The sequence below is a fragment of the Pundamilia nyererei genome, unplaced genomic scaffold, assembly GCF_000239375.1.
Source record: "Pundamilia nyererei isolate P.nyererei 1_Seehausen unplaced genomic scaffold, PunNye1.0 scaffold00125, whole genome shotgun sequence".
Classification (NCBI taxonomy): domain Eukaryota; kingdom Metazoa; phylum Chordata; class Actinopteri; order Cichliformes; family Cichlidae; genus Pundamilia; species Pundamilia nyererei.
Window position 1 is genome coordinate 1,514,738 of NW_005187526.1, and position 22,502 is coordinate 1,537,239.

Sequence of the window (22,502 nt, forward strand, 5' to 3'; positions counted from 1 at the left end):
GAGAGAGAGAGAGAGAGAGAGAGAGACAGAGTGGGGGGCATTGGAGGTTCCCTTTAAAAGATTGTATGATATTAAGGTTTGTACAGAGCTGATCTCTGTGGGTTTAAAGGTCTGTTTATGATTGCTGGATGTCTGAACTCTGAACATCACAGCTGTGGGTGTTTTCTATCAGGACATCACTATCATGCTTCTACATCAAAGAAAACATAAGACAGGCTGTATTCAAATATCGTTGCTATGGTTACCAGCAGTCCTTTTGCACTTTCTGAAATCAGTGGTCAAAGTGTTGATTTGGTTATTCGAGTTTAACAGCCACCTGTCTGGCAGCCACAGACAAGCAGTCAATAACTGACTTTGAGTGAAAAAATCTTGCAGGGAATCTGCCACACTGTACTTTCCAACTAAAACGCCTAATGGAAAAACTATGTCCCTAACACTGCTTTAAGATTGCATGAGGTGAATTTGCTGCACCCATCCTGGCATATTGCAGGTCACTCTCCCATAGTCACACAGCAACATCCAATCAGCAGTACAGACTGGATGCTGCACATCCTTTATATGGAAACCCTTTAATCTGTTCCCAAGAAAATATGAGCAAAATGAGAAAACCACTGCTATCTTCATCACCAAGATCCCCTATTATCACTGTGCTATTCACATCACTGCCAGGCTTACATGTAAGAACCCGTCGCTCTGCTGGGAGTCAAAGAGAAATGCCGTGACGAGAGATGGAGAGAAAGTGCGAGAGTGAAGCAGACAGCACAGGGACAGGGCTGGCTGCATTAAACAGACATGCCCGGCTAGAATATCTTTGACCTGGTGAAGGCATAGCACCACAATGAAGAAGCAAGGCTAGCTCGGCTATTAAGGAGAGAGAGAAGACAGGAATGGAAGCAGGAAAAATTATTCAGGTTTACTGTTGTCTTTTGTAGTGAACTGTAAAGCTATCTAACATGTTGCACAAGCTCCTTTGTGTTTCTTGTCAGCTATAAAACCAGGACAACGAATTTGTAATACTGATAAATATTTATCAGTGACAGCCACAGAGACTGTTTGTTGTCACATTAAAAGATTAATCAGCTGTGAAAAGAAGGCGACACCATTCTGATCATTTTAGCTTTGTTGTTACGTTTAATTTGGGTAACAACATTTCTCTGATGCAAAGTTAGCACTGTAGAAACTCCCTTTAATATGCCGCTCATGTGGATCTAAGATGAGGAACGATGGGGCGGAATATCAAAGAAGCACAGCAGAGGAACTCATGCGCACTTCTCCTCTGCAGGCCTGACCGCAGCTTTTTCACCTTTCCCTGTACTGCAAGCCATTGCACCTTTCAAACTTCTGCTTTTAGGTCATGCTGTGAAAATTAGTTGTTATGAGAAAAATATGTGCGCAATGCTTTAACAATTAAATACAGAACTACAGCAAATAGGTACCATAATAATAATGGTACCTATAATAATAATGGTATAATAATGCTCAATAATAATAGATTTATTATTATGGAGCATTACCCAAATCAGCTACAGCACGAGTACCTAGCATCCTTAGCTAACCCTAAACTAATCATTACATTTTTGCACATTAGAATAGCTGGAATCCTGCTAGCTTCCCACATGATAACAATTATGTTTGTCAACTGTAATCATCAACTGTAACTGCTGTTATTTACTGCACTGATTTATCAAATTAATTATATAGTTATTGGACTTTTAAAAGATGTCTTTTTGCAGGAAATTTCCCTCAACGTTAAATATAATTTAAATGAAAAACAGGTAGACATGGAGTGTGACAGAGGATTGTCCAATAGGCAGTTTGACTGTCAAGCCCATCTTACAATGGTAAATGGCCCGTATTTGTATAGCGCAATACATGTGAATTTGCAATTTGTGGGGCATTTCAGGTGCAACAAAAAGAGCCATGCAGAATTCACGCAGATTTTATCATTGGACAATGAGGATGGGTGTCAACAGGTTCATATCCCTGCCTGTTTTTTGATGATTCGCCCACACAGAAGTTACATTACAGTGGATCAATCATGCATGCGCCCTGGCAACAGTCTTCAAAAAGACTTTCAAGTTGTATAAGAGGAATGACTACTGCCCGACTACTGTCGGGTCTCCAGTTGTCTTTGTTCACAACAAAGTATAATCCAGGCTTCAGAGCCTAAGGTATGAAACATCATTGCCTGCAGGCACACACGTGGACCCAGCATGGACTCCAAAGACATACTGTCACTCCTACTGTAATCCAAGGGCCAGATATCCTGAATGTGGCAAAATATAATAGCACAATCGCCAAACACACTCATAGGTGTGATTAGTGCGATTAGTTTCCAGGTGGTTTCAAAAGTTGTGTTTTCTAAACACAGGAGCAGTCAGTGAAATTCAGATATGCTGTTCAACAGTGCATCAAATATCAGCACAATTAGCAGTAAACTGCACGTAGCAAATGTTAGTGCATCAGTTTGCACACTTTGTTTAAATATTCTCCTCCCTATAGTTTGGGCCTTGAGAAAGTAAATCGCAAAAACACACATGCAACACCATTAAAACTCTCACAGTTCCCACCTCTGAAACACAATCTTGTCACTGTGCTCTCTTTGTAAGTACAGACGGTACTTTCTTTTGGCCAAAGCCCAGTTTGCACTGTTGGAGCATGTTAGTAAATGTGGCCCCAAGTCCACTGTGCTGAGTTAGCTCAAGGATTCATGTGTAGTTGGTGTGTTGCAGTGCGGTTATTAGCAGGCACAGACTGAGGTGCAGAGGAAGATGTTCACTAGCCGATACTGAAATTTACAGTCGGACCCAAGCAGAGACTCCCAGAAACAGAAACTACAGCACCAGCTGAAGCAACCAGTGCCTCGGACAGGTGAAACAGCCTCCAGCCGCTGCAGGCACAGGCTCACCTGTGGAAACCTTTAACAAATGTGGCTCTTTCTAAACAGATTTCATTGTCCAAAGGGTTTTTTTTCTGTCACCTTTGCTGCAGCTGCACTAAACAGTGAATGAATCTGAGCTTGTTCGGAGGGCTGAAAGCTTGTCGTAAAGAAAAGCTGTGCATTTCATTTATAACACAGGACAAGTCTTATCCCGATTATCCTGTTTAAAAAAAAAATCCTTGAAAGGCAAAAATTGGCACTGAATTACAATTCAATTAATCACCCAGCTCTAGCGTTACTTATTACTTTATGCAAGTGTGAGACTAGAACAAGTTAAGTATTTCTCTGACAGCATGCCATTTAATTCAAAGCGCCTCTAAATCAGAAGCTGACAGCAGGTCTAAATAAGTGGGGTTCCACTGCTGAACCTTTGACAAAAGCCACTATGTCAAAGGCTTACTCGTACACCACACACACACACACACACACACACACACACACACACACACACACACACACACACACAGGAACATGTTTATCCGAGTCAGTGGATTTTTCTTTTCATGCTCTGAATCGAATGGATAGGACTCTTTGTGTAATTTACACAAAATATCAAATACAAAGAAAACCATTTTAGTTGATTCCGTTATAATCCAACAGCCTACAGAAAGAAAGAGCTCCCGTCTTTGTTTGTGTTGCCTACACACTGTAAAGATAAGAGAAATCCTAAAGTCATCAACGGTATGCATGACTGGAATGAGCTCTTAATGACCATATGTGAACATAAAAACACGTACAGCAGCTGCATTAAAAAGAAGAGCTGGCAATTGAGATTCAGATAAAGTTCACAACCTAAATTACTGAAAGAGAAGTAAAAGTTTAACTAGGAGTTTGCATCATGCTAGTCTCCACAGATGCAATGTGCCAGATAGCAGGCCCGTCCATCAGCTAGATGTGAAACACAGACACACATTTCTCTCGTGATGGGGCGTTGGCGCTCTTTGGCAGGATGCAGACAGACTGTGTCGAGTACGTCGGTCTGCCTTCAAGTTATTCGTGGGATTAAAATTAATTAGCAACAGCTGATATGAGCTGCCGCCAGTCACGTTCGTCATTTTAACAAGGGAAAGTGTCGGACAGCGCCGCTGGGAAAGAAGAAAGCTGCTCGCTGACTAGTGACAAAGCAAATCCTCTTTTTGCTGAGAGTCGAGATGCCAAATACTATTTTTTCACATTTCATCTGCATTCATATGTAGAGTAAAGAGTTTCAGTGTAATGCCAACTGTGCAGCGAGTTACAACATTTTCAGGCCTGAAGTGCAGAAAACAAACAAAAGCTCAGGCAAATATTTGATTTTATCAGAAACTACCAAACTCAGGACGTGTCAACTGTGATGTACTAATGACGAAAGCTCAACTGATCCGTGTCATATTCAAACATCGAGTATAGACAAAGCAGGGACTCCTTCAGAGGCACAGAGGAAGAAATCATCAGGAGGAAAGTCCTCCAGCCAGACTGCATCTATTTACTCATCAAATGAAGCATGGCAAATCTCACTACTTATGCACACAAGATCCAACAGCAGTCATTTGGTCCCCGACAGATAGTGAAAGGGCTCAGATGGTTACAGATGACTTTCCTCAATGTAATGGGACAATCTGCAAGCGCAGCACATTCACTCCAAACCGATGATGCTGGAAATACTTGGAGCTAAATCAGTCAGAGTGTGATTCAGTGGCTGCCTGTGTGGAGCCGGCACTGAGCTCGTCAGCTTCTCTTCACTGATTGAACAAGAGGCAGAAGGAAGATGATACACGAAAGGATGTTTGAGCAAATGGTAAAGGACGACTGGCTAAGAGAGAGACGAGGAGACAGCTGCATGTCAGAAAGAGTGATGCTTCTTATATCCTTTAAATAAAATAAACCTGGTTTAAAGGTATCCAAAGTGAGACATCTGACTAAACAAAGGAGGAAGCAGCTGCTGAGTTAAGAGCTAATGCCAAAAGGATTCTGACTGGCTGAGATGGTGGCGATTGGCCTGTGACTCACTAACTGTACCAACTGCTAATAAAAAATGGGCACAGAGACACTAAAGAAAGTTGTATCCGAAGGTTTCCAGATGCAAACTAACCAGAAATGTGTTCAGTTCAGAAAATGTCTGCACATCACTACAGTAAGTTTCCTAAAATTGAAAGTTTGCACCTGAAAGGGGCAACCACTGATAAATATTCCCAAAACTGCAAAGTTTCTTAATATGTACTAATAAACTTGTGTCACCATGCATATTGCTGACACAAATGAGTAAAAACACTCTTTTTGTAGGAGCTGTAGTTTACCCACTGCAGGGAAATGGAAATTTAAAAGCAAACATGGGTCTACGGGGTATAAACTAGGGCTGGGTATCGTCACTGATTTCTATAATCGATTCGATTCCGATTCACAAGGTCCCGAATCGATTCGATCCACGATTCGATTCAATTCGATTTAAATCTGGGAAATTTTGCCTCAGACAGTCAGAAATATTATAATTCAGATCAGGAAGCTGACACTCGCAAGACTTTATCAGAGGTGTGAGCATCACAGCAGATGACTTTGTGTCAAAGTAGCTGAAGATAAAACACAGAAAAACATGAAGGCGATTTTCCTGGCCTGGATTTTATAAAAATATTCTGCAGTACATCAAAAACGAAAGAAAACCATTAATCAACATAAGAACATTACCTCTGAAGTTACAGCAGTTTTAGTAGAGACACGGCTGAGCGTTTTGCATAATTTTAAAAAGTTTACATTTGTTCAGAAGCCTATTGAACGGCAGAAATTAGGTTTTCTTTCCAAAAGGCGCGCTGTAAACAACGGTAGACTTGTGCGTAACAAGCAAGCGAATAATGCAGAAAACAGATTTTAAGATGGGAAACTGTTCTTGAAGTACAGAGAGAGAGAGAGGGAGCTGTGCATCATGGGAATCCATGACGATGTTTATGTGAAGCTTAGTTTGGATCTTCTTTTTCTGCTGGTTCGGTCAATATTGTTTGGAGAGAGATGAAACTAACAGCTTTAGAATCAGCGCAAAAAGGGCGTAAACACAAAGCACAGACCCGCCGAAACATCAGAATCAGCGATCTGTCGGCTTTCAGCCCCGACCGTGTCCGTGCCGTGACGTGAGAAAGGCGACATCTCACTGATTCTGATCCGCAGGTCCGCGCTGTGTGTTTACGTCTTTGTGCAGAATCCGTGTACCTGCTCTCATTTACTGTTTTAGCTGTTTGGTGGTTCTTGAAATTTTGTGAAGTTTCACCTGAGATTCGGGCGTTTCTGGCAAAATAAATTAATATTAAAAAAATCGATTCAGGATTTTAATGAATCGATATCACGTTATCCAAGCCAGAATCGATTTTAATCGATAAATCGATTATCAAAACCCACCCCTAGTATAAACCTTTACACAACAGTGTCACGACACCAGTAAATGCTGCAGGAAAAGTTTGCAATATTCTTCTTCAGTATCTCTGACAAACATTTAAGCAATGAGCAATCACAGCAAAGAAACAATATAAAATGTCAGATTGAATATTTTTCTGTGCCCTCTATTCTGATGGTGTGTGGTGCTGCTCTCTGTGTGCACTACTTCTTTAAGGATCCTTAACCTTTACTGTGCTTTGATGTTTTGGTAGATATAAAAGTAATTGAGAACACGGTGTGGAGGAAGCTTAAACACTGATTGAGTCCGACATGAGCCGCTTCTAGAAAGTTATAAAATGACCATCGTGATGACCGGCTGACCTTGACCTTTTGAATATAAACTATTATCACTTTGTCTTTAATCTTTAATACACTCAAGTGAAATCACGTCGTGCTTGGTGCAGGAATAGTATTGACAAAATCTTTGTTTTGTTTTTTTTATTTTGTTTTCTTTTGGGGGGGGGGGGTAGGTAGGTCAAAGTGACCTTTCTAATCGGTTGAGCATCAAGTTCAAGTTTACATTTACGGAGGACAAAATGAAATATCCTGAAGACATAACCAAGATATCACATCCCAAACAAAGCTCTCCCACACTGCCTGTAGACCTGTCACACAGTTGCACTCAAAGCAAAGACACAACACATGTGAAGGTGGTGGAAGTGGGTGATATCACAGACGGATGGTAGCATGCTAGAGAGTTTAGCTGCAAACAACTAAAATGTTTAACTTAAATAAAATCTGGTTTGGAATAAAAATGTACTCATTAAGGCAGAACGCTTGTGTCAGAGCACCCACAGGTAGCAACAACACACTCAACAGTTTTTCCTTCAACACAAATCCCTCCAAAACACTGCAGAGGGCAAGTGAAAATTAAGCATCTGCCACTCATTTGAATAATTTACAAAGAGATCTGTGCATCTAGTCAGTGTCTCCATAATAGGATTTCAAAAGACTGCAGATACTAGTGTGTTAGCAGTGTGGAGGCACACAGCCAGATACAGCAGTTTAAAGGATTGTGTTCACAGCAAAAAAAAAAAAATCTTCTTACTCAAAATAAACAGCAGGGCCCTTCAGTTTAATTCATAGCAATTATTAAAAACCAAACAGAAGAAAGCAGTTTGTAACACTGGGTGCCATTTTTCATTATAGATGCTTCTCCAGTATCCATCACCTTCTGGTGAACTGACAGATCACACACTCTTAACTTCATATTCTCATCTTCACCACAAGACAGTAGTGCCAATGTGGAAACATCAAAACAAATTTACCAGAACAAAATGCAACCATGTGCCGCCTCAGACAGAATCAGAGAAACGTCTCTGTAGAACGGCTCTCTGATGAACTGCTGCTTACTCACGTCCATAAACCATCCACATGGAAAACTGCAGGAATCCTACAGATTCAATTATTAAACTTTCAATATTAATAATAGTAATAGCAGCAGCTAACTCCAACTAAATATCTGTATGCTTCACTATATGGAACAATCTGAGATGTAGGGTACTGATGTAAGATTGGTCTGACAAATCACATATGCAGTACATAGCCAAAAAGGCAGCTAAAACAGGCTTCTTTAAAGTTTAGTGAGAGCAACCCAGTTCACCCAGTAACAGTCTGTGAACCCATAAGACTGCTGCTGGACTGCTGTTAGTGTGTGGGGGCATGGAGGTGTACTAGGCAATCAGGAAGGCACTGTTACAGAGACCATAATACATCGTGTGACATTAGCTGTGCTCGTTGACAGTGACCAAGAGGCTAAATAAATAAATCAGTGTGACTGCATCAGCTGAGCCAAATTACCCCCTTACACACACTTTCACAATCAGTGCACACCTATCAGACGTTTAGCAGTCCTAAATATTAACTGTAAAGTTTGAAGCCTCACAAGGGAAAATGTAAAATGCCAAAATGAAAACACATCAAAGACCAACATAACCAATGTGGGTCAAACGTTCTGCACCCTTCCCATAATCGAACTCAAGAAGCCTGCACCACAACTCTAATTAGCAATGCAGACTTTGTGCACTCGTTCAAGTGTCGAGGATAAAGCTGATAACACTGACTACATGACGAGTGCCATTTTTTTTCCTGCAGGCTTTAGAAAGCTGCCTTCAAGCCATGGAGCACAGCTGTTTTCACAGCCTGAGAAGGAGGTCGTCATTAATGAACTTGTGTTGGTGCACACAAGAGGAGGCTCACCCACACTTTTTGAAAATAATACCATCTACAAATACAAGTGAACCCACTGTGACAAATGAGTAACAGATAAAGGTTCCACTCCAGGGACAGTGGAGTTGGGAGTCCATCCCAGCACTGGAAGCCACAAGAGCAATGGACTGATTCTTATATAGCGCATTTCTACTCTCCCGGAGTAATAAAAGCGCTCTATACAACATGCCACATTGACCCATTCACACACACTTTCTTCTATACTTAGTGCTTCTAACTACATTCAGACACATTTATTTGACATGCAGACTGGAGGAGCCAGGGATCGAACCACTAACCTGCTCTACCTCCTGAGCTACAGCCACCCCAACTGGTGGCCCCAACTGAGAGCAACTAAGTCAGCGTTGCAGTGGGTTAATATGAGTAGAGTCCATATGTCTGAACATATAGAAGGTCAGTGAAGTAGCCCTCCACGGGAGAGATCAAAGGATCCATGGCTGTTTTGTGTGGAAAAGGGATAGCGTGCAACACCATCACTCAGAAGACAGGACCACTTTCTCGAGCGAACACGTCAGTTACACCAGGAGGGAACCTTTTATAAACACTGAAGCTTCACAGGCACTGTCACACACATGCTTTAATATACAACCTAAAACAAAGACTCACATTTGGTGTCTTTCTGCATTCCACAAGTCACATGACTTCGTGTCCTGCAGTGACCCCTTCACTTTAAAATCCAGAATTTTTAATGCACAGCGTGGCAAACAGTTTGTCTGTGCCATTACTTGTTCTACTTTTCAAACTCATGAGGCTTGCAAGCACTATGACAATAGTTCACAGAGTCGCAACTACTGCCTCACTCTGTCAGATGCCAGCATGAACAGACCAATCCACCTCCACACGCGCAGAGAGAGAGAGACAGGTCCCGGAGAGACAAAGAGGAGCCAATTAGCTGCAGACGAGGGAAAACACAGCCGAGCAGGAGGAGAGCATGGAGCTCAAAGAGGTGAGGCCTGCAGGGTGAATGAAAACAAGTTAACTGACATTCAGCTGTGTGTGTGTGTTTGTCACAGAGATATGGAGCTGGAGGTCAAACAACGACAGGTCCATCCACAGTGGAGGCTGTTAGAGCAGCGGTCCCCAACCGTTTTTGCGCCACGGACCGGTTTATGCCCGACAATATTTTCACGGACCGGCCTTTAAGGTGTCGCGGATAAATACAACAAAATAAAACTAGCACCGGTACCAAAAAAATACGAATTATTCATAACACACGTGAAAAGACCCAGGAAAACTGAGTAAACGATAAAAACGATAACAAAATAACGCTGAAAACCCTGAAAGCCATACATTTCACACCTGAGCCTCAACTCTCGCGGCCCGGTACCAAACGACTCACGGACCGGTACCGGTCCGAGGCCCGGGGACCGCTGTGTTAGAGCATGAGGGAGGCATCCTAGAGAAGATGTCAGCTTAAAAAAAAAAAGTGGAAGAGGAAGTCACAGGGCTTCACCTGTTGATAAAAATACAAGTGCACCATTTGTAGGAACCGTGGCTTTTGTTCATTACCTTTACGCAGGCTGTTTTGTTTGTAGAGCAATGTCTGTCTGACGATGAAAGATGTGTCACAGTAACAAAAGCAAAAGAGGTGGAATAAGAAATCATTATCGATCAGTCTCTCAGGTTTTCGCTGGACTGAATCCCATCCCACCTGCCATAGGCCGAGAGGTGGGGTGCACCCTGGACAGGTCACCAGTCAGTCACAGGGCTAACATAGAGAAACAATCACACACACTCATATTTGCATTTATGGGGAATTTAGAATCACCAGTTAACCTGACCCCATTGACCGCATGACTTTGGTCTGTGGGTGGATGCCAGAGAACCCAGAGAGATAGAGGATTCAAACCCATTACCTTCTTGCTGTTAGGCAACAGTGCTAACCACTGTGCTGTCTCGCAATATCATTTTGCTAAATAAAATATTTCAAAGCAGCAAAAGAGAAATCCTCCAGGTTTCCTGTCTTTGTAATTGTGGCAGCAGGGCTGAATCAGGCTGTTAGAAAAGACGTGACTCTTCCTGTCTAGTTTATTTACAGTTTATTCAGAGAACTACTCCTTCAAATGCGTTCAGTGTTGTTCTTTTTTAAAAATATATAAATTGGTCCCATATCTGATGAGTGCTTCTTTAGTGTTGGGCTGTTTAAGAATGGACCACAAGGTCAGAACCGAGCAACCCCACTGGTTAGGGTAGCACACTTTAAGCTGTAGACAGATCTGAGCTCAAGCTCACAAAACCAAATCATGGTGACATTACACAAACATACAACCAGAAAGACAACAAGCAGTCAAAAATCCAAAACATTGTGATGGGGACACGTGTGGCAAAAACACGAGGGTTTATTGCGCAGCCGTTTCATCACTGCTGTCTGTCACTCTGCTTACACAGAACTGGTATTATGGGACAAAGAAATCTAGCTCTCGGGTGCATATTATATCCCCCACTGAAGTGCCACAGCACATCACAGTGCTACTTGTAAATGTTCGCATGCCCCCATACACAGACACACACACAGATTTCACAGAGAAGAAAAAGTAGAGCACACAATCATAGATCAAAAAGCACTGGTGGAAGAGAAGCTGTCAGCCTACGGTGTTAATACATCGGTTTCACAGCTCCAGCAGCAGCCAGAGCTCACTGCAGTCACTCCAATGTTCACACACGCAGATACTGGGCCTGATAATCTGTGCTACCACCATCAACTTCCTCTGACTGCAATCTCCCAGTAAAACACTCTGTCAACTTTAATGCATTTTCACACTAACTGCTCTTTCACATTAGCGGCTCCATGCAACGGCCTAAAAATCAGGGGCCAGCAACAAAAGCATTCCCTGTCATCTTATTAAATAAATACATGAACATTTGTAAAGTGGGGGTGGCCATAAAGTCAAGTTCACACTAGTGCTCGACCTTTTCCCCCCTCTCCTTTGAACGATAGCTTAAAATGACTCATCCCCACTCTGACTGTTGCGTAATGAAACGGCAGAATTAGTATTATGTAAGCTGAATAAAGGAAATCTTTCATGTGTACGCAGTGGTCAGGATTTCCGAGTGGAAAACAAATTACTGGCACATCAAAAGGTCCAAAATGTTATTAATGACACTCCTTCGGTGTTCGTCCCATCCTGATGCCGTTTGCCAGCTCATCTGTGCAGCTGTGTGAAGCTGTGACACTGCAGCTGAATCAGGGCACAGTGGCAGCTGGTGATGTTGAAAGAAATTCTGATGTCTTGAAGAGACTGTTCTCAAGGAGTTCACTTTATTACAAAAGTGCTAACAAAGAACCGCTGACATGTCACTGTTCCCGGTCGTCTTGCTACGCTGTTCCACAGCAGCACCCAGTCCTTGCCCTGAGACCTCTAGTCGTGGGTAATACCTTACAGTGAGGAGAACGACTCCATCAATATTTACAACAGAGAAATTTGGTATGATATAGATACATATAGAGACTGACACTGTAATGTTGATTAAACATACGCTAGTCACCAGGAAAGGGCCAGCGTGAGGGAGGAAAAAATGAGCAGCCAACAGGTCTGCACTTTGACAGAACCACATTATATCTTTACATGAGCTGTGGGTTTGATCCACAGTCAGTGCGCTGCAGCAGAGGTGTCACTTAGTATTATTATGTAATCCAATCCAACTTTATTTACATGGCACTTTAAAAACAACAAAGTTGGCCAAAGTGCTTTCCAATAATAAAACAGAGATAGCAGTTAAAAACATACATTAAGCAGACAAAGAAATAAATATATATAACAATAAAATAAATACATAAATGAAAAAGAAGATAAAAGACAGTATATATATTAAATATTAAAACATGAGTAAAATAGACAATAAGATTTACAATGAATAAAATTAGCAAAATAAAAAGATTAAGAGTGACCTACAGCTGACTAAAACTGACTACAAGCTGACTCTGGTACAACTAAAAAGCCTTTGAAAAAAAGTGTGTTTTTAAAAGAGATTTAAACATTTCAAGTGTTGGGGCCAGCCTAATATTGATGGGCAGTTTATTCCATAATTTGGGGGCCACAACAGCGAAAGCTCGGTCCCCCCAGTGTTTCAGTCTCGACATGGGGACAGCAAGGAGTGACTGGTCAGCTGATCTGAGAGACCTTTGTGGAGTGTATCGTAGAGGTGGGAATCACCATACATCCCACGATACGATATTATTGCAATTTTTAAAAATATTTTGCGATATTCAGATTCTGTAAATAAAGGTAAACTTTATCAATATTCATTTTATCTAATATCAAAGTCTTGCACTCAGTCTTTCTCTCATTTCAGTTTTATTGTTGACAAACTGAACGGTTTGTATTACAGTCTAGTCCAACTTAACTGAATGCAACCATCTGGTACAATTATAGCTATTCTGAACTATGCAATTTATGAAAACTATGCAGCCCATATTAAAATAAGCAAACTGTCATGTTTATTGCTGCCATAAAAAAGTTAAACACATTTGGACAGTGAAGGAATGTCAGGATTCTTGCTCAGAAAAAGGATCAACGTGCTCTGAAGTCAGAGCACAAAAACTTTTTTTGTAACAAAATATCGATTTCTGCTGTCCCTGTATCGATACATTATTAGCCAACAAAATATCACGATACTACACAGTATCGATTTTTTCCCCCACCCCTAGTGTGTCGGTGTAGAAGGTCTGACAGGTAAGAAGGAGCCAGGCCATTTAAAACTTTAAAAGCAAACAATAAAATGTTAAAATGAATTCTAAAATGGACAGGCAACCAAGGTTAAGTGTAAAGCCAGACACAGGATGAAGAAAAAAAAAAAGCAGAGCTGCTTGGGACCAAAGCAGGAGCTGTGTCAGCTTGGAAAACAGACTCGTTTAGCTTCATTTCTGGTCTGGTTTCTACAGATACAGACTAAAATGCAATCCAAGAAGATTCAAATTAAAACTGGCTCAGCAGTATTTCCAAACGCCTTTGTTAGACCCTGTGGATAATACCAGGTGTGTGAACATGAAGGGATTTTTGTCGTGTTGTTTTGAATATATACATTTATTTAAAACATATGAAAATAAAGAGAGAACACCGACTCTTTGCATGGCTCCTCTCAGAGTACTCTGGCTTCCTCCCGCAGTGCAAAGACATGCGTTTTAGCTTAGCTGATCATTCCAAACTGTCCGTAGGTGTGAATGTGAACGGTTGTGCGGCTCTTTGCGTCAGCTCTGTCACAGACCGGTGACCTGTCCAGGATCAACAGCATTACTGGATCCTTTCTAACATGCTATTACAGAAAGAGCAGCTCCTGCTTCCTGAGCAGCGTCTGTGATGACATGGAGTGCTGCTCCATCCTCATTAATGCCATTAAATATGCATTCCCACAATAGATTACCTTTAACAATACAATAAATGTATTCATTTATTTTATTTTTAAATTGCACTCATTGTTGTCCTGTGGTGAATCAGGTCATTATAGTGCACTGATTCAAAGTACAGTAGCAAACCTCTCCCTGACACATTCTGACAGCCATGACTGTGGCTAAATTGATATTTCCTTCATAATGTTGTTTTTCATTACTGCTGTTCCAGTTTCCATCAAAATAGGATTTTAATATTCCATTTCCATCTGCATCATTTCCGTGCAATGCTAAACACTGAGAATGAGAATGACTGGAAGTAGTAGCGTGATGCCTGTAATGAGCTCAACTCTGTGGTAGGCATCATATTACTCTGGTAATGCAGCAACAGGCACAGCCCCAGCATCTACAGCTCATCATTATCAGCTTCATAACGGTCATATATATTGCATGGCAGTTGCACAGTACTGATTTACATTCAACAATGTGTGTCAGACCCAACTGAAAAAACAAAACAAACACAAAAAAATAAAATCACAGGTGAAAATTTTGAAATCAGTTCAGCAGTAAATAAAATATGATAATGTGTGTGTGTGGATTAAAGTCCACGCTGCACAACGTCGCTGTCCCCTCGAGGTCCTGTGTGTGAGCCAGATAGCCTGTCCGGGTCTTCATCTCGCTGCCTGCTACCATCAGCCAGTAGGAAAGAACATTTGCTCCCCTGCCCAAAGAAAGCGCTGGCGCTTGGCAGAGTCAGTGCCACTAAGGAATCAGGTGTCAGTTGGATCAACTCAGTCTGGCAACACAGCTGACCAGAGGCACAAACTGTCATGACCTTAGTGACCGAGCTGAATGCACCGCTAAAGGCACCTCACAGGAGACCACAGGGCTGCTCTCGTGAATCATCAGCCAAAGCCCAGACGTAGCTGCAGTGCTTTGCTGACTGGGACACAATTTTTGTTTTACACAGTGACTTTACTGTCACCTAAACTTGGGGAATGAAAACAGGAAAAGGAAATAAACAATTCTAACTGAGTGGCAGTGGGGATGAAATTATTTCGTAGAAATTAGTGAAACAAAAAAGCAGCCAGTGTCAATGAAGCTAACCAGGCTAAGTACAGAATCTGCTTTCCGATTCAGTTTCAATGAGGCACTTTTCATTTCGCCTCCCCTGCCTGCCCTGTTTTACATTCTCAATCTTCAAAAGCGCCTCTCCCCCTCAGGAACGTGCAGAAGAGGGGTTCGATCTTTAAAGACAGACATACAGCAGCGCCACAGCCTGGGTCTAATACCTGTTCATTACACAAAACAAAACCTCTTGCTCCCATTCGCAGAGCACCTGGTAATGTGGCCCCAATGATAGCCCACTCTGCAGTTCACACACAGCATCAACTCCGTCCTCCATAAACAGCAAGCCATTTCTTATTATGCCACGTTTGCAGACACGAGGAACAGAACAGCATTTTCACGTTAGACAGAATTCACTGTAATCCCGCTCAGTTTGCTTCTCTTCCTCTATTGATTAACAAGGTCTGCCTCAATTGATTTGCAGAATTCAAACATGGAAATTCATCTTAGAATAATTTAGCCAGTGATGTGAGCACAGCTGGGTATAGAGAATTATTCAATGGTAATGTCTCTACTAAGATATATTTGAATAATGCTGTAAGATTGAAATCAAATAAAATGCTTTTTCCAATCACCTCTGTTTTGTTTTTTTTTCAAGCCATCTGCATTATTATTTCAAATCAAGGCTAGAGGTCCATTCACTCTGTAGCTCATTGGATGATTTCAGCATTACTCATACAGGGCATGTGTTAGGCAACTTTCACCCCTCACCCAGCGGTTACTGCTGCAACGACCCCGTCTGCAGATGCAAATCCACGAGCAGCATCCTTGGATTAAAAGTACATCAGTGAGTTTCTTTATAGGCTGTAAAATTGAACTTCTGTTTTACTAAAGCAAGAAAATAAATTTTTTTGCTTACAGCAGCGTGACCGGATAGCAGCATCACCGAAAGTCTTTCAGAGATGAATGAGTTTCCCTGTTATCTAGGGCAAAAATACAATGACTAACATTAACCACCACCTCCTCCTGCCAGTCGAAGCCACCGAGGTGAAATCCCGATCTCAATTAGCTTCCAACATCTTTTTCCTCAAACTGCACATCCCAGCTAGGGCTGCACACTTTTGCATAAAATGAGAATCACGATTTTTTTTGGCTTAGAATTGAGATCACGATTCTCTCACGATTAATCGTGCAGCCCTAATCCCAGCATTTAAAAGATCTGTGCAAAAGCTGCAACTTCCCTTGGGTGAGAAGTGAAAAACAGCACAAGTTTGGGTATAAGCATATTCACTGTTCTCAACATGTAGCTTCAACTTGAAAAGCAGATCTTCAGACAAATATATCTGGACATCAAGTACCAGCGAACCACAAGGCCCTGATGAATGAAAACTAAAGCAGAACACTTCTCGAAATCGACTGTGATGCAGTCGGTGAGATCGTTTCTCCAGCGATGACTCTCACTCCTGTTGGTCTTGAACTAAAACATTCACTTGTAATTTTAGTTATGCATCACATCCTGTCAGTATGCACACAGAGGCTCTCCCACTAAGAGCACATAATTTGTTTTGTAAGTTACTTACAGCATTTGTGTTTGTTACTTACAGCCGATTTCATCTTCTGTCAGTTAAAATATCAAAAAAAAAAAAAACAAAGCATCTGAAACAGTCACAGTTTTCATTTTATTCTGGGATTATCCGCTTCAAGGGTTAGGAAACAAGATTAAACATTTGACTAGACATGCTTCGGTGCTTTCAGTACTGAACAATTTCAGTATTCAGTTTCACTACGAACTACAGTCAGTCAAAAATACTTTGAGGTTAAACATTAACCCTCAGTTATCCAAAGAGAGGCATTGAAACAGCCATGACAACGACAACATTTCAAAAAATAAAACTGGATGACTTTGATAGGACGACCTATGAATGGTTTTGATGCCTGCACCGATATCAGATCGTCGCCACAGGAGAACCGGACACCAAGTGACACTAATTCCCTTAAATTGCCCACAAGCTTTAATACAGAGAGATGGCGCTTTAGGAAAAAAGATGACAGGTGGATCAGACGCGCTCTCCTTGCCAGACCTTGCTGCTGTGAGGGAGGTCCAACTCACAAGCAAGCAACTTTTAGTCCATCAGACAAAGACATAAGTACTAATGAAGCTGGTTTTTCTTCTTTCTGATGCTGCACTGTGCATATTAACGCAGTCCAAACTTAAAGCAGAACTAACCACGTACAGGCTGGCTACCTAATGTCAGCCACAGCTCCCTTTCCTGTCAAATCTAATAGCTCGATCTAGAACTTCTGAGGGGAACGCACTATTAGCCAGCCACATCAAAGGGATGCATCAGAGAGAGGGAGGTGGAGAACAAACAGGGTTGCGGAGGGTTGATACTCCTCCATTCTTGTTTCAAAGATAAGCTCATGAACAGCAAACAACCTTGCAGTGAGGTCACAGGGCTGTGCAAGACAGAAGTGTCATCAGACAACAACCGCACACGTCTGTAAATCCCGCTCGCTCCTGTTCTCCTGAATGCTGGGCAACCTCAAGGTTTCTTCTATCACACAAGGTGCACATGCAGAGAGGATTCAAACTCTCGCTCTGTTACTTCCTTTATACATTCACGCATGCACACCAGGGATTCCCCTTCAATGCACGCGGTGAGGCAGATTGTGCCACCTGCCTCATTTATTGTAATCACTAATCACATTTTTTAATATAAATAAATTACAAAAAACAAACAAAAAAACAACAGGTGCATGCACACCCCCTCCGCCATCCAAACATGTACTTTACTTAAGGCTGCTGTTCTAATAGCAAAGGGAGAGTGATAGAACAATAAAGCAGTGCATGAATAAATTTCACTCCATGTCACGCCATGTTACACTTTCAGACAGTGACACACAAGAAACTGAGGGATTCTCACCCAGCCAAAGCTTTCAAGCCTCCTCTTTTATTCAGCAGACAGACATGGAGCTGGCAGTTTAATCCACGCTGCTGGTCTCAGAGTAATCATTAAATGCTTTCAGTGATGCAACGCAGGGTTGGACCAGGCAACCGTCCCTCAGAGTACAAATAAAATACATTGGACCCAAAAAAAAACCTGGACTATTCCTGGCAGAACCCACGCACACAGTTCGAAATGAAACACAAAAAAGGCATGACAGACGTGTCACGGCTGGTTAGCAGAGAGCCAGCCTGTGAGGGGCTTCACTATGTCCGAGGAAAGTTTTGAAGAATCTCAGAAAGGCACACAAACACGGGGAAAAGTTCAAAGTTTGGCCAGAAGCCCTTCTTTTTTTTTTAAAAAACACTCTCTTATATCAAAGTCTTAACTGTGGACTCGGTATCCCAGCCGTCAGCTGCACTAAATGTCTCAGAGTGTAAGGAAGCCCTTTTCGCACCACAGCAGTTTGTACTCAGACCCCACCTGAAAATGAAACTTTAGAAAATGTACTCGTATGGAAAACCAAAGGTGCCCTGCAGAGGCAGGGAGTTTCAGAAGGAGAAACAATGGTTTCCACTGAAAATCGCAACAATATTTTTAAAAGAAAGAAAACTGGGTACATTTTGCTCACTGGAAGCCTTTTACTGTAATATGCATGAGGCACATTGCTGGCACACCAACTATATTAGCCTTCATAACCTGTGCTGGTGCTTATCAGCGGGTAAACAGGACAAATCTGTGTCAGAAGGACCGGAGCCACTTCGCTCATTCATGGCCGCTTCTTTCCGTTTTCACCCAGCGTCAGATGAAGCTGTCACCATTGTCCTCGGTCACTCATCTGACCCCCTTCTCCCCACCGCCTGCTCTGATATTGCACTTTTACTAGGAACTACAGTATCAAAGCAGGCGTCACATGACACTAAAAGCCTCACCAAAGTCATTCAGACTCACCTTTTTCCCCCCAAACAGGACAGTGAGGGGGGAAAGCCGTATAATTTTAAAGCACTGCGTCGGCACAATGGAGCTCTGTCCTAAATGACCGTCTAATAACTGAGCACAATAAGAAGCTGCTTTTTATAAACTGTGCAGGGCGTCATTTTATCATTTTTATTTTCACGAAGGATCGTTACGAAATGTGTCACAGTTAACCTGCCATGTTCTCACAGAAACTTCTTGACAGAACAGGCTAATCTCGGCGAACCGCCTAAACCCGCCAGGGCTGCGGAGAAACTAACTTACCAGGGGTCAAACTCGTGGATGATGCTCTCGAAACGAATGACAGCGAAGAGCCTGGAGCTGAACCCAGCCAGCCAAGCCAGGAACAGGATGGTGAACGACAGCAGGGACTGCCACCCGGCCGGCTGCGACAGGCCGCCGGACAGCCCGCCTCCTCCTCCTGCGCTGTTGCCTCTCTCCGCCACCGCCGTGCTGCTGCGCCCGTTCCCAGAGTACGCCACCCCGGAGTTCAGCGAGGATTTGTGTTTTTCAGAAACCGGGTGATGCTCCGCCATATTCTACGTCAGTCCTGTCGTGGCAAGCAAGCGAAGCGAGCTATCAGTTCTCGCACAGGAAAGAACCCCCCTTTCTTCCTTTTCTCTGCCACGCTCCACTTCCAAACCTACTCGCACCACCTTCCCTGCGGGCCCCGGACCCCCCAAAATCACCGGCTGTATCTCCAAACTTTCTAACCTTACTTCCTACCGACCGCGAAACCAGTTCAATAATCCCAGGGAGTTACATAGCAGCGCGGTTTTGCAGCACACTGGAAATGACACACACACGCGGCTCGAGCAGCTCTTCCTTCCTTCCTTGGAGCTGGATGAAAGGGGGCGGGAGCAGCGCGTGGAACAGGAAGCGCTGTCAGCCTCTCACAACGAGACAGGTACAGCTGAGGAGGACGCGGTTCCAGAAGAAACCCAATCCACGACCAAGCGCATTTGACAGACGGACAAAAGGACCAATGACAAAAGAGCAACCTGACCGGTGAAGACGCTCCAGCGTGAGAAGCGAAGTGAAAGATGGTGTTGGAGGGGGGGGCTGACAGACAGCGGGAAAAGCCTATGGCACGCGGCAGGCTTTCTCTCGAGCCAATGAAATAAATGAATCTCACGGAAAATAGTAAAGAAACTGACAGAACAAGGACCGATGTGCCAGAAGAAGGGCTCTGTGCCAACTTTCTGTGTGGTACAAGCCGGTCTACCCATTCACACCGGAAGTAATGAGCTGTTTCTGATGAAGACATCAAGATGAAAGACAGTTGTGTCAGATCAACCAGTACATGCCGCTACCACTATGTGATAAGGTCTCACTTACAACTACCGGCTATATTAATGATTAAGTGAAGTGACAGAGACCTCCTATGCCATAATAAGCTTGTGATTTGACTACACAAAGAGAATAAAAGCAATTTTATATTTCAAAACATTGAAAAATATAGACCTTCAACATAAATGTAAAAGTAATTTTAAATTTTACAAGTTCAAAGAATAATGTTGTCCTTTTAATTAGACAAATTCATACTATGTAACACCGATAAATGGGGGGACTTTAGCAAACCGGAGGTTACATAAAAACGCTTGTGTGGGGCAGGGGTGTCAAACTCCAGTCCTCAAGGGCCGGTGTCCTGAAACGTACATGTGTCCCTGCTGCAACACACCTGAATAAATTTAGTAGGTCATTAGCAAGACTTGACAGCATGCTCCGGTGGCAACCCCTAACTTTACTCAAGTAAATTCAAATAAATGTAAGTTTTTGGAAAAATGTACTTCTAAAAGTACTTTTATTGCACCATGTTCATTCATTCACGAGGTGCTGTAACATGAATCAAATGTCTGAATTGCCACCTCAGCATGCAGTCAAGTTCTATAGCGTCTTAATGACCTATAGGGTCAATAGCTACCTATTGAATGTTGGGAGGTTAATTAAAGCGCCCTTAGTTGAAGCTGGGAGACTCACAATAGGCCCATTTAAATTAAAGCATGTGCATGTGTGTCAAGAGCGTGTTTTTCATAAACTAGCTTGGATATTGGTCTCAAAAATACATTTGGATCTGGATGAGGGGAAAAAATGAAGGAGACTGGTGGTGGTGTGGTGTGTGCTCATAAATAAACACATTTTTTTAAATGAATAAAAATCAAGGTTAGTGTTTAAAATCAATACTTTGACAGTTTTAGGGTGATACTGAGAAAGTATAAAACCATACTGCATGGGGCTGAACTTATTTCTCCACATTCATTTGTGGATTCTATTTGCCTTTATTTTGTTTATTCAAATTCTGTTGCCCAAATGAGCAAAAATCCAAGAGAGAGATTAACAATATTTCCTCCTTCTTTTAGGCATAGAGGACTGTGACTGACTGTGCTTAGTATGTTTATAATTCCAATGGTTTTAAAATACAGCCCAAAACCACGGCAGAACCTCCACCATGTTTCACAGATGGCTGTAGACACACACTCACTGTCTCTTTGCCATACATATCAACATTGATTTGAACCAAAACAATCCTATTTGGATTCATTACTCCATCAGATCTGTTGCCACTGTTTTTCAGTCCAGTTCTTGTATAATTTGGTGCATCTCAGCCTTTTTTCTTTGTTTCCCAGCCATTGAAGAATGGCTTCATGACAGCCACAGAAACCATTTTTCATTGTGCTACCTGCAAAAACAAGCGTTACAAATGGATGAATAAATAACCAGTCACAGTGGTATTATATTATTCTGCGGGAGAGGCTCAATATTCAGTTCTGTTCACATTTCTCCTTCAGTCTTGTCTCCACTCTGAAACAAGCCATGTGTCTTGGTGGAGCAGTGAGCCAACAGATCTACAATAGCTGTTTCTCTACCAGGAAACATCTTCACTGGCCTGTAAAACAAAGCTGGATCCCTGCAGCAGTTTGGGGAATCTGAGACCATTAAATCCGTGTGTCTTGGATACAAGTTGACAGATAAAGAGATTGTTTTAAAACCAATCCTTACAAAAAGAAAAGCAGAGCAATAGTCCTGAGATGAAAGAGCTGTGCTGCTTTGAGAAGACCTCAAGCTTGATAATTTATCTACTGAGGCAAAGGGAATCTTCCTGAACAAAAAGGCATCTTCGGACCCTGTAATGAGTTTCACCATCACATTTAACAGAGTCAGCTATCTCAAGAAGAATTACGGAAGAGAGAATAAAGACTTAACCCTGAGAGCAGCATGTCTCCCTGTGACAGTCTAGCCATTGTTTCAAGGTTCCTCCACAAATTAACCCTGAGCAGATCTGAGCATTTGTGTTTTATTGTATCTTTTATATTCAGGTATCTGAAATGTAAATTAGTGATAATTCTGTTAGTTTTTCACAATGTGGGGACTTTATTTCATTTGGAGAACTAAGAAAGGATGGCACAACATTTGAGAGGTGAGGGTTCATTTCAGTTTTATTTAAACGAATCTTACTTTAAGACAGCTGATCATAGTATTTGTGTTGAACAATTATCAACATATTTGCTCAGTCTGGTTCTCAACAGCGTTGTTTTTCTCAAAAGAGAGATTTCCTGTAGATTTTCTGATCCCTGCCTGCTGAGGTCATCCATTAGACCATGAAACATTTCCCCTCTGA

General features: G+C 42.2%; 1 protein-coding gene across 1 annotated transcript in view; it reads right to left on the reverse strand.

Moving 5' to 3' along the window:
• LOC102205272 (dolichyl-diphosphooligosaccharide--protein glycosyltransferase subunit STT3B-like) overlaps positions 1-19,781 on the reverse strand; it is a 72,996-nt gene extending 53,215 nt beyond the window's left edge. The window contains exon 1 of the mRNA XM_005742956.2: positions 19,148-19,781. Within this exon, the coding sequence (XP_005743013.1) occupies positions 19,148-19,419 (272 nt within the window). The 5' untranslated portion in view covers positions 19,420-19,781. The remainder of the gene's footprint in view (positions 1-19,147) is intronic.
• Positions 19,782-22,502: the final 2,721 nt, after the last annotated feature.